Genomic DNA, 12,727 nt, shown 5'->3' on the forward strand with positions numbered 1-12,727 from the left:
CCCCATGGTTGTGTTCATTCTCAAATAAATAAAATCTTTAGAAAATAAAGGTATTTTTATTTCTTTTCCTTAAAGAGTCTATAAGAAATACCTGACTAGCAATGCATTTGACAATAACTTTTGACTTCCCCAAAACCTAACTACTAATAGCTTTCTATTAACCAGAAGCTTAAGCAATAATAAAAACAGTCAATTAACACATTTTGTAATGTTATATGTATTATACTATATTCTTAAAATAAAGTAAGCTAGAGTAAAGGAAATGTTATTGAGAAAATCATAAAAATTCCTAAGAAAAAGAAAATGCATTTATAATATTATACTATATTTATTTAAAAAAAAAAAAAGTTGGGTTAAGCCGCTGCCTTTGGTTCAGGTCATGATCTCAGGGTCCTGGGATCGAGTCCCGCATCAGAGTCTCTGCTCAGCAGGGAGCCTGCTTCCCTCTCTCTCTCTCTGCCTACCTCTCAGCCTACTTGTGATCTCTGTCAAATAAATAAATAAAATCCAAAAAAAAAAAATAGTGGGGCACCTAGGTTGCTCAGTCGTTGGACATCTGCCTTTAGCACAGGTCATGATCGCAGGGTCCTGGAATCCAGCTCCATATTGTGCTCCCTGCTCAGAGGGGAATCTGCTTCTCCCTCTTCCACTCCCCCTGCTTGTGTTCCCTCTATCACTGTATCTCTCTCATCAAATAAATAAATAAAATAATAAATAAAATAAAATCTTTTAAAATAATTAATTTTTTTAAAAAATCCAGATGTATGTAGACCTGCTGTTCAAAGGTTGACTATATTCTTATTAGTTGGTGAACAACTGCCAACTGATGCATTCAGATCCTTTTTGTAAGAGAGTTTCAAACATGAAATACACAGGAGAGAGATAAAGGTGATTGATACAGCTGAAACCGTAAGGACAGGGAGGGACAGAAGAGTGAAACAATAGAAAGGAACTTTGACAGTCATTACAAAAATGGGCAATAGACCCAGATGCTTTTTTTTTTTTTATTCCATTTATTTGTCAGAGAGAGAGAGAGAACACAAGACACAAGCAGGAGCAGCAGGAGGCTGAGGGAGAAGCGGGCTCTCTGCTGCTTCCCACGGTGAAGTGGAACTTAATCCCAGGACCCTGGGATCATGCTCTACAGCCAAAGACAAATACTTAACCGAACCACCCCCGGCGTCCAACTAAGATTCTTTTAAGACCATGACAAGACTGTCAGTCATTAGCATTCCTTCTGAGGCATGGGGAACAGGAAGCCACTGCTCCTGGATGCCCCAGAAACTCACTGCCAGCTTCTTGGGCTCCCTTTCCTTCCCCATGCATCTTTCACTGCACCTCAGCACTTTTTTCTTCCTTGTAACTTAGAAGAGCCAAACTCTTGGTGTGGCACTGTCAAATGTTGATTCTCTTATTTTCTTCAGTATCTCATTTGTTCAATATTATTCTTCACTGTAATGAACACTTATTGAAGACATTATAGGCTAGGCAATATACTAGGTGCTGTGGTTGCTTAAAAAGAATTTAGGGGTGCCTGCCTGATACACACATATTTTTTTTTCCTACAGGATATTGACATGGTGAGTGTAGTTGGATTCATAGCATCTATTTGTATGAAGTGGCTAGAAGACTGTGTCCACAGCGTTGGAAAAATATACACTCTAGGAAGAAGTTGCTGTTCTTGGGCAGTGGCATTAATTCATTCATTCAGAAAGCACTTACTGAGTGTGCTCTATGTGCTAAGAACATAAAGAGAAAGGCCCAAACCCAGTGAAGAAGGATGACTGACAATTCTAAATGGCAGCATGTGGAACAGTCCTGCTTCAGGATCCCTGCTCAGTGGGGAGCCTGCTTCTTCCTTTTGCCCCTGCCCTTCCCCCTCCTTGTGCATGCTTGTTTACATGTGAACTCTCTCTATGTCAAATAAATAAATAAAATCTTTTTTTTTCTCAAAGATTTCTTTAAAGATTTTACTTATTTATTTCACACACACACACACACACACACACACACACAGTGAGAGAGGCAACACAAGCAGGGGAAGTGCGAGAGGGAGAAGCACACTTCCCACTGAGCAGGGAGCCTGATGTGGGGGCTCAATCCCAAGACCCTGGGATCATGACCCAAGCAGAAGGCAGACACTCAAAGACTGAGCCACCCAGGTACCCCACAAAAATTAAATCTTGAAAAAGAAAATAAAAGAAAAGTAGATCATGTTAATAATAGTGGAAATGGAAGGAGTGAAGTCTATTCCAAGCACAGAGTGCAGTAGGAACAAATGCCAGGGAGGAGAAAACAGTGTGGTTTGTTAGGAGAATAATGTTCTACATGGTTGTATAATGAACTTCATTAGTTCACAAATAGTTATTGAGTCTATTGTGTGAGCCAGCCAGTTTTCTTGATGGGATTTTATGGTAATACTACCTACCTCATAGGTTATTGTGAAGATGAAGTGGGTTGGCATATGTAAAACACCTAGAAAGGTCCCTGGCATCAGGTACTTACCTATTATCACTAGAAATATGAACATGAATCATATATAGTCTCTCACCCCCAAGAACCTTGACTCAGTTGGGGTGGGCAGGGAGACAAAAGAAACAATTTCATCAAGTGCTACAAGGGATACCTTCTTCTGGGAAAGGTCTCTCAGATACAGTGACCTTTAAGCCAAGACCTGAAAATGCAACAGTTAGGCAAGGGAAAGGGTGGGAGTAGGGTGGGGATGCATTCTAAACAAAGGAATAGTATAATTAGAGGCCTGCAAGCTAGATAAGGCCAATGAAAGTGGTTCTGGAGGGGGTGCCTGTATGGCTCAGTTGGAAGGGCAAGCAACTCTTGATCTCAGGGTTATAAGTTTGAGCCCCATATTGGGTGTAGAGGTTATTTAAAAATAAAATGTTTGGGCACCTGGATGGCTCAGTCCATTAAGTGTCTGCCTTTGGCTCAGGTCATGATTCCAGGGTCCTGGGATGAAATCTTGCATGGGGCTCCCTGCCCAGTGGGGAATCTGCTTCTCCCTCTCCCTCTGCCCCTCCCCCTGCTCATGCACTCTCTCTCTCCCTTTTTCTGTCTCAAATAAATATATAAAATCTTTAAAAATAATAATAACAAAGATAAAATCTTTAAGGGAAAAAAAAAAAGATGAGGGACGCCTGGGTGCCTCAGTCAGTTAAGCAACCAACTTTTGGTTTCCGCTCAGGCCATGATCTTGGGGTCCTAGGATAGAGCCCTGCATCAGGCTCTTTGCTCAGTATGGAGTCAGCTTGAGGGTCTCTCTCTCCCTCTCTCTCTGCCCCTCCCCAGCATGTTGTTAGCATTGTTGAAACAAATTAAAGGCAACATTCTTGCCAAGAGAATTAGTGTATGCATTGAACCCTCTAAGAGTACAGATAGCGCCCTGAAAAAAAGTGAAGGGAAACAATCAGGAAAATAAGGAAGCCAAAGAGAAAGATAATTGGGTTCTTCTGGAGCACCAGCCTGCTCACCCAGAGAAGCACACTTTGTGAGAGCCAAAGGAAAGAAGCCTCAGCTGCTGGAATCCATTTCTTATGAATTCATGGCATAATGAGTATAAAAAATTGACCCTCTAGGATATAAAAGAAAGATAGACGATATCACTAATCATTAAAGAAATGCAAATTATTGAGACAATGATGAGATACTACTAATCCCTATGAAAATGACTAAAACAGGGACAACCGGATGGCTCATTCGGTTGAGCATCCAACTCTTGGTTTTGGCTCAGGTTATGATCTCAGGGCCCTGAGGTCAAGACCCATATTGGGCTCCAGACTCAACTGGGAGTCTGCTTGAGATTCTCTCCCTCTGACTGTCCTCCCGCCTCTCACCCTCTCTTGCAAATAAATAAATAAATAAATAAATCTTTTTAAAAAAATGGCTAAAATAAAAAAAAAACAGTAGTAACAGCAAATGCTGGCAAGGATGTGGAAAAACTAGATCTCTTGTACATTGGTGGTGGGCATGTAAAATGATACAGCCACTCCATAAAACAGTTGGTTTGATCTCATATGAGTTGTGCGATTGAGCCCCTCCTCAGGCTCCATTCTGGTGAAGTCTGCTTGAGATTCTCTTTCTCTACTCCAAAACATGCAGTTACTATACAACCCAGCAATCGCTGTTATGGGAAGTATCTCAGAGCAATGAAAACATGTGTATATTAAAAGCCTGTATGTTGGGGCGCCTGGGTGGCTCAGTGGGTTAAAGCCTCTGCCTTCGGCTCAGGTCATGATCTTGGGTCCTGGGTTTGAGCCCCACGACGGTCTCTCTGCTCAGCGGGAAGCCTGCGTCCCCCTCCCTGTCTGCCTGCCTCTCTGCCTACTTGTGATCTCTGTCTGTCAAATAAATAAATAAAATCTTAAAAAAAAAAACCAACCAAACAAAAACAACACTTTTTATTTTTTAAAAGATTTTATATATTATTTGACAGAGAGATACACAGGAGAGAGGGAATACAAGCAGGGGGAGTGGGAGAGGGAGAAACAGACTTTCCGCTGAGCAGGGAGCCGGATGCTGGGCTCCATCCGAGTTCCCTGGGATCACGACCTGAGCTGAAGGCCGAAGCTTAACGACTGAGCCACCCAGGCGCCCCTAAAACACTTTTTAGAGGCGTAACTTACACAAGGTGCACAAATCTTGCGTACAGTTGTTTTTCTGCTTTTTAAAAATTTATCTACCAGAGTAACACCACCGAGAAGACCATGAAAAACTTCCATCACCATAGGATGTTCCCTCAGGTCCCCTGGCTGTCCATACTCTATAAGGCAACCATTAGCCTGACTTAGTCATTATTTTGGCTTGTTTCTGAACTTCACGTAAATGTGAAGCTCTATTCCACTCTTTTTAACGGCTCCTGAATATTCTATAACGTATATACCACACTTTAATTAAGCATGCCCTAACTGAGCCCCTACTTCCGACATTTATATTATGGAAATTGCAAGAGGCGTGCTTGTCATACTTCCACAGGAGGGAGGCACGGTGGACTGAGACCTCCCTCGCTTCCCCGGCCTAGCGGAATCTCCGGTCTCGCCGTCCACCACACCTTGCCTCCGAACCTACCCTCACTGTATGCAAGAGATGCGGATCACACCAGCTGTCCGCTTCTACTCCCCTCCCGGAACTGTCGCGCTATGGACTCCGGCTGTTTCCGCTGCTGGGGGGGCGGGGCTGGGGCCGCCCTGCCGTCGCGGTCGCAGGCTGGTGACGGAGAGCGCCGCGTGCTCCCCCACGTGTGCTGCAGTTCTCCCGGTGTCTGCGGGGCAGCCGGGGTGCTTTCCCTGGGGGCGTAGTTGCTGGCGCCTCCGGTGCGGGACCTCAGCGGCTCGGGGACTCCGAGCGCTAAGCAGGGAGCGCTGGTGGCCGTCGGGGACAGAGGGCCTGCGGTCATGGAGCACCTTTTCCTGGATGTGGCGGCCGCGCCGCTTCGCTTACTCGCTGCCAAGAACGAGAAGACCCGCAGCGAACTGGGCAGGTTCTTGGCCAAACAGGTAAAAGAAGGAGGGAGAGGGAAATCGCCAGGCAGATCCCGGCCGCCCCCCTCGCAAGTGCCCTGCGGCCCTGAGTTAGACGCGCTACTTGAAGGGAAGAGAGTAGCGGCGTTCTGTCACCCCGGTCCCCTTCCCAGGGCTGGTGGCCAGGGGCGGAGACGTCCGCGCGTGTTTGAAGAAATCGGAAGAAAGCTTTTGTGTTTATCGGAGAGACCCTTCCGTTCTTTCCACCAGGCGACGACCCTGCAACTCTGAGGGAGAGGTGGCTTTCCGAAAGCGATGTGGTTTGTTTTTCTTTAATTGAGATTGTATCTTTGCCCTTTTGCCGTGTATATTCCTCTAGTGTGCCAAGTCTAAGCCACCCCTGTTAGAGTGGCTGTTTTTCTTTCCTGCCCCATCCCGTAGTTTTGGCCCGCTGACACGTATTGATTGCGCTCCTGCTTTGCGTGAGACACTGCGTGGTTCTCTCAACAGACAGAAATTCGTTACGGTCTTTGCCTCCAGGGAATTTAGCATCTATTTTTGGAGACAGTTCATAAACACAGAAAACCACCAAGGGCCAAAGCAAGACAGCTAGTGCTAACTGTGTGACATTAACCATTATCAGGTGAATTAGAATCTTCTAGGAAATAGGTTTTTGGCCTTTTAAGAGCCTTCTCTTGACTCCTGCTGTCTGAGTTGAGGACCTCTATCATGCATTTTTTTCACGTTGCTTGTTAATTTCCTATTTTATGCTTCTCCACCCCTCAATATCTTTGAGTTTCTTGATAGTAGAAAATTTTTTTTTTCCTTCTAACTCCAGCATCTATGATTTATTTATTCAGTCATAAATGCATTGTGTACATATATGTTCCATTCCTTAGTAAGCATCGAGTGTATTTTGGGTCAGGAGCAGTAGAGAACTAACATGAGAGGCACTTCTGTTTGGTGACAACAAATTGGAAGTGTAAAGGGGAGGGAGATACCCTGGGGTTTCTGGCTTCTGAGACCCAGTGAAGGGAATCGCTAAACAAATGGTGAGCTGTAGAAAGAACTCAGTTTTGATGGGTAGAACTAAGGAAAGAGATCATCAGTTTGTATGAGCTGAGCTTCTGGTGACAGGCTCCTGAGTTATGTATTGTTGCTAGAGGTATTTTTCTGTAAGTGGGCTTTAGAATTTAGAGCACAGGTTCTGAATCTGGGGATCATGGACCAGCAACAGGAGATTATGTTTCCACACTAGTGTAATTGGATGTAAAATTAGTGTTTATATATTGGGAGTAGTGTGGGGAAATGGTTTGTGGTCTTTATTTGATAAAGTTTTAGAAAATCTGACACACATGTGAGAACCACTTGTGTGGATTCTGAGATTGTATAGAAATAGTATTGGACCTGGAAGCTAATTGAAAGATCAGTTGAATTAGGAGATTAGGTCACCTTTGTCTCTCCCTTTTTTTTGCTTCACATTGTCTGTCAAATTCTGTCCTACCTGAGATGTTTTTCAGGTTTGTTCCTTGAACCATTTTCAGTAACCATTTCAAGACTTTCACTCAGAAGAGTTGATTGTGTTGCCATTCTGCATTTCTCCTATTTTTGGAAACAAAACAATTTTTATTGGAAAGCAGAGACTTTTGAAACACGATTCTCTTTGCAGTTAAGATCTGAAGTAAGAATTTTTTAGGATTGTGGGGTTTAAAATTTTTTTTTAATTTTTAATTTTTATTTATTTTAAAGATTTTATTTATTTATTTGACAGACAGAGATCACAAGTAGGCAGAGAGGCAGGCAGAGAGAGAGGAGGGGAAGCAGGCTCCCCGCCGAGCAGGGAGCCCGATGCGAGGCTCGATCCCAGGACGCCAGGATCATGACCTGAGCCGAAGGCAGAGGCTTAACCCACTGAGCGACCCAGGCACCCTGTGGGGTTTTTTTAAAAAGTTTTTTTTAAAGATTTTATTTATATGACAGAGAGAGATGCACCAAGAGAGGGAACACAAGCTGTGGGAGTAGGAGAGGGAGAAGCAGGCTTCCCACTGAGCAGGGAGCCGGATTCAGGGTTTGATCCCAGGAGCCTGGGATCATGACCCGTGCTGAGCTGAAGGCAGGTGCTGAACCAACTCAGCCACCCAGGCCCCCCCCCCTTTTTTAATGCTCTTATCTCAGCTGGTGATATCACCTTCTCTCTATCCAGGCACTTTAGAGAGGAGAGTGTCTTCACTCTTTTCACTCTTTTTCCTTCACATATAGCCATCTTCCATGTTTTATTTACTTAGTATTGAATCTGTTCCTTCCTTTTCATCCCTCCTACCACCACCATCCTATAATTCTGACTCCATTCTTGTGTGTGTATTTTCCAACATCTCCAAGCAATTCTCAGACACAAGCTAAGTGTCTTAACAATTTAACTCAGTTCTGACACTGTCTACCTGGAGATAACATCAGATCCCACATGTTAGGCGTTCAGTCCCATAATACTGTGCCCCACCCTCCCCAATTCAGATGCCAGTAAAAAGTCCAGGTTGTCACCTGCACTTCTAACCAACTGGCTGCGGATTGCAAGTTCCTACAGCCCCCTCCTTGGGTTTGATTAAATTGCTAGAGTGGCTCACAGAACTCAGAGAAACATTGTACTTACTAGATCAATGGATTATTATAAAAGGATATAAATCAGCAAATGCCAGATGAAAGAGATGCATAGGACAAGCTATGTGAGAGGGAGTGCAGAGCTTCCATGCCCTCTCTAGAGGTGACACTTTATCTCCACGTATCTAAATCTTCTCTGACTTGGAAGCTCTCCTGACCAAGTCTTTTGGGGTTTATATGGAAACTTATTACATAGGTATGATTGGTGAAATCTTTAGCCGTTGGTGTTGGAAACCACCGTCCAACCCCTGACCCGTAAGGTGCAGGTGGAGGTAGGACTGAAAGTTTCAAAACTAATAATTTGGTTGGTTTTCTTGACAACCAGTCCCCGTACTTGGGTCTTTCCAAAATTTACCTCCATGGGGCACCTGACTTGCTCAGTTGGTAGAGCATACTGCTCTTGATCTTGGGGTAGTGCGTTCAAGCACCATGTAGGGCCTAAAACTTATTTTATTTTAAGATTTTATTTATTTATTTGACAGACAGAGATCACAAGTAGGCAGAGAGGCAGGCAAAGAGAGAGGGAAGCAGGCTCCCCGCTGAGCAGAGAGCCCGACGCGGGGCTCAAAGCCAGGACACCGAGATCATGACCTGAGTGAAAGGAAGAGGCTTTACCCCACTGAGCCATCCAGGTGCCCCTAAAACTTATTTTAAAAACAAACAAACAAACAAAAAAACCAAACCCATAAAATTCACCTCCTTAGCATAACAGGATAACAAAATACACCTCTACCACTCTCCTCATAGGAAATTCCAAGGGTTTTTAGGAAAATGTACTATTGTAAATCATGAGCCATCTGGGTGACTCAGTCTGTTAAGTGTCTCACTCTTGGTTTTGACTCAGGTCAAGATCTCATGGGTCATGAGATCAAACCTGGTCCCAGCTCTGTGCTCACCTGAGAGTCTGCTTGAGGATTCTTTCCCTCTACCTCTACCCCCATGTGCATGAAGCTCTCTTTCTCTCGAATAAATAAATCTTTTAAAAATGCTTTATAAATCACAGTATCACACATCCTTACCTCCTTCATCACTGTCTGTGTTCAGGAAGAGCAAGCAGAGTGCTTCAGATACTGGAACTGAAGGATGGCTGAAAATCACATCTATTCTCTTAATTCCTTTTGGGGCCTTGAACAAGTTATTTAACTCTCCTGAGTCTCAGTTTCTTGATATATTACATGTGGCAGCTGCTAAACAGTTGCAAGGATTTTGGAGCCAGACTGTGACAGGGATTGCTAGTTCTGCGGCTAGCTTTGTGACCTTAGACCCCGCCCCTGCCCTCCTTTAAAAGATTTTATTTATTTATTTGCCAGAGAGGGAGAGAGAGAGAGCACAAGCAGGCAGAGTGGCAGGCAGAGGCAGAGAGAGAAGTAGGCTCCTGGCTGAGCAAGGAGTCTGGTGTGGGACTCGATCCCAGGATCCTGGGATCATGACCTGAGCCGAAAGCAGTTGCTTAATCGAGTGAGCCACCCAAAATGTCCCAACCCCCTTTTTTTATTTTTCAATATCCTTATCTGTAAAATGGGGTTGTTACCACTTTATGGGTTGCTGTGAGAATTAAACTCCTAGACTATAGTAAGCACTGTTTATAAAAGTGGTTAATGATTATTGCTATAAATAAGATTGTTGTAAGAGCTAGATAATGCATGTGAGGAGTTTACCAAAGTGCTTGGCACAAAGTAAATAGTCAATACAAGTGAGCCATAATAATAATAATAATAATAATTTTTTGAAACTGCTTTATTGAGATATAATTCACATACCTTATACTTCATCCATTTAAGTGTACAGTTCAGTGGTTTTTGCTATGTTCACAGAAATGTGCAGCTGTTATCACAGTTTATTTTAAACTGGTATTTAGGTATTTTCATTTTTTTTCTAATTTTTAAAAAATTTATATAAGTAATCTCCACCCAATGTGGGGCTCAAACTTATGACCCTGAGATCAGAGAGTTGCATGCTCTTTCGACTGGGCCAGTGAGGCACCCTGACATTTTCATTATTTCAAAAAGAAACCCCCATGCCTTTTAACTCTCACCCCCCCAGACTGTATCGCTGTGCTCTCCCAAATCCTCGTGGGCAACCATTAACTTATTTTTCTCTCTATGTTCTCTATTCTGCTCATTTAATATAATTATCATTAATAAGTCATCTGAATCTGTTACCATTCTGTATAATAGCTCCCCATTGTCTCTAGAATAAAAATCCAAGCTTTCTAAAATGGTATATGAGCTGTTTTTTATTTTTTGAAGTTTTTAAACTTAGAAGTTTCTTTAAAAAAAAACAAAACAAAAAAAGCAGGGCGCCTGGGTGGGTCAGTCAGTTAAGCGTGTCTTCGGCTCTGGTCATGATCCCAGAGTCCTGGGATTGAGCCCCACATCAGGCTCTCTGCTCAGCAGGGAGCCTGCTTCCCCCTCCCTCTCTGCCTGCCTCTCTGCTACTTGTGCTCTCTCTCTCTCTCTGACAGAGGTCAAATAAATAAATAAAATCTTAAAAAAAAACCAAACTTCATTTATTTAATATCTACACCCAACAGGGGGCTTGAACTCATGATCAAGAGTTTCATGCTCTTCTGACTGAGCCAGCCAGGTGCCCCAAAGATAAAAGTTTATTAAAAGAAACTTTTTTTTCCCCCTGTCAACCTTATTTCCAGTTCTTATTTCAGGTTTTTTTTTTTTTTTTTTTTAAAGATTTTTAAAATTTTATTTGACAGAGACAGAGAGAGGAATAGAGAGTGAGAACAAGCAGGGGAGCAACAGGCAGAGGAAGAGGGAGAAGCAGGATCCTCATTCAGTAGGGAGCCTGATGTGGAGCTCAATCCCAGGACCCTGGGATCATGGTCTGAGCTGAAGGCAGAGGCTTAACGGACTGAGCTACCCAGTTGTCTCTGTTTCAAGTATTTTTTAATACAACCTAGTGGTTTTCAGCTGGGGTAATTTTGCCCCCAAGGGCAAATCTGGAGACATTTTTGGTTGTCACAACTGGTGGTGGTGGGGTTGCTCTAGCATATAGTGTTTAGAGGCCAGGGATGTTGCTAAATATGTTATGATGTATGGGATAGCCTCACAAGGAATTGTCCAGCTCCAAATAGCAGTAGTGCAAGATTAAGAAAGAAACCTTAAATATACCTACACTTAATAACAGAAGATCAAAATCCCTGAAACAAAGTGACAGAAGAGGAAAAATAGGCAAATTCACAATTATAATTGGAGACTTTGACACTCTATCCTGAGTAACTGATAGAACAAATACAGAAAACATTAAGCATGTGGAATACCCACTATCGACAAACCTGACCCATTTGACATTTATAAGAATGCTGTGCCCAGTAACAGTAGAATACATGTTCTGCAGATCTGAAACATTCACCAAGATAGAGCATATTCTGAGCCATTAAACAAGTATCAATAAATTTAGGAGAATCAAAGTCATGCCCAAATAGTCAGTGACCCCAATGGAATTAAATTAGAAAAAAAAAAAAAAAACAACAACAAACCTGAAAGGTACTGGCAAAACCCCTAAATGTTAGAAATTGAAAAATGAAATAAAAAAAAAATAGTTAAAGGAAAATCACTGGGAGAATCAGAAAGTATTATTTATTTTTTTAAAAAGATTTTGAGGGAGAGCATATAAGATGTGGGGAGGGGCAGAGGGAAAGGGAGAAGCAGACTTCTCACTGAGCAGGGAGCCCCATGTGGGGCTCAATCCCAGGACTCTGGGATCATGACCAAGGCAGACACTTAACTAACTAAGCCACCAGGAGCCCCAGTATGCAACTTTTGATCTCAGGATTGTGAGTTCATGCCCGTGTTGGGTGTAGAACTTACTTTAAAAAATTAAAAATAACCTGGCGATTCACAGACCTGTATCCCTGGGGCTAATAATACATTATATGTTAATAAAAAAAAATTACATGCTGAAAAATTTCTTTTAAAAAATTCTAAGTTAAGGGTTCCTGGATGGGTCAGTCGATTAAGTGTCTGTCTTCAGCTCAGATCATGATCTCAGGGTCTGGGGATCTAGCCCAGCATCTGGCTCTGTGCTCAGCAGTGAGTCTGTTTGTCCCTTTACCTCTGCTCTTCCCCTCTGCCTCTCCCCCAACTCATGCATGTGTACACATGTGCACTCTCTTTCAAATAAATAAAATCTTTAAAAAATTTTTAAGTTAAATTAAAATTTAGTTTCAAATTAAGCATAGAGTTACATGACCCAGTAATCTCACTCTTTGGTAATGAAAAAGGTTAAGAGTAATGAGTATATTACAGCTGGTGTAAAAAAAGAAAGCAATGAATATATGCCCATGAAATTTTTGTACCCAAATGTTCATAGTAGGCGTTATTTTTTGTTTTTGTTTTTGTTTTTTTGAAGAGTGGGATTAAAAGAGAGGAGGGGGAGGGACAGAGGAAGAGAAAGAAAGGTAAGCAGGCTTCACGCCCAGCAGAGATCCAGTGCATGACTTGATCTCACAACCATGAAGTCATGGCTTGAGCCAAAATCAAGAGCCAAAATCAAGACTGAGCCATGGAGGTATGTGCCGCCATGGTAGCATTTTTGATGATAGCTGGGAACAGCAAAGCAGTGAAGATAACGATCAGCATGCAAAT

The 12,727-nt window shown here is 42.7% G+C and overlaps 1 protein-coding gene across 2 annotated transcripts in view; it reads left to right on the forward strand.

The window, feature by feature from the left end:
- The first annotated feature begins 5,191 nt into the window (after window positions 1–5,191).
- Window positions 5,192–12,727, forward strand: part of MDN1 (midasin AAA ATPase 1) — a 168,103-nt gene continuing 160,567 nt past the window's right edge. For both annotated transcript variants that reach the window (XM_032339051.1, XM_032339052.1), the window contains exon 1: window positions 5,192–5,507. In XM_032339051.1, the coding sequence (XP_032194942.1) occupies window positions 5,406–5,507 (102 nt within the window). In that variant the 5' untranslated portion in view covers window positions 5,192–5,405. The remainder of the gene's footprint in view (window positions 5,508–12,727) is intronic.

Source organism: Mustela erminea, chromosome 4 (assembly GCF_009829155.1).
Source record: "Mustela erminea isolate mMusErm1 chromosome 4, mMusErm1.Pri, whole genome shotgun sequence".
In the NCBI taxonomy this organism is placed as follows: Eukaryota; Metazoa; Chordata; class Mammalia; order Carnivora; family Mustelidae; genus Mustela; species Mustela erminea.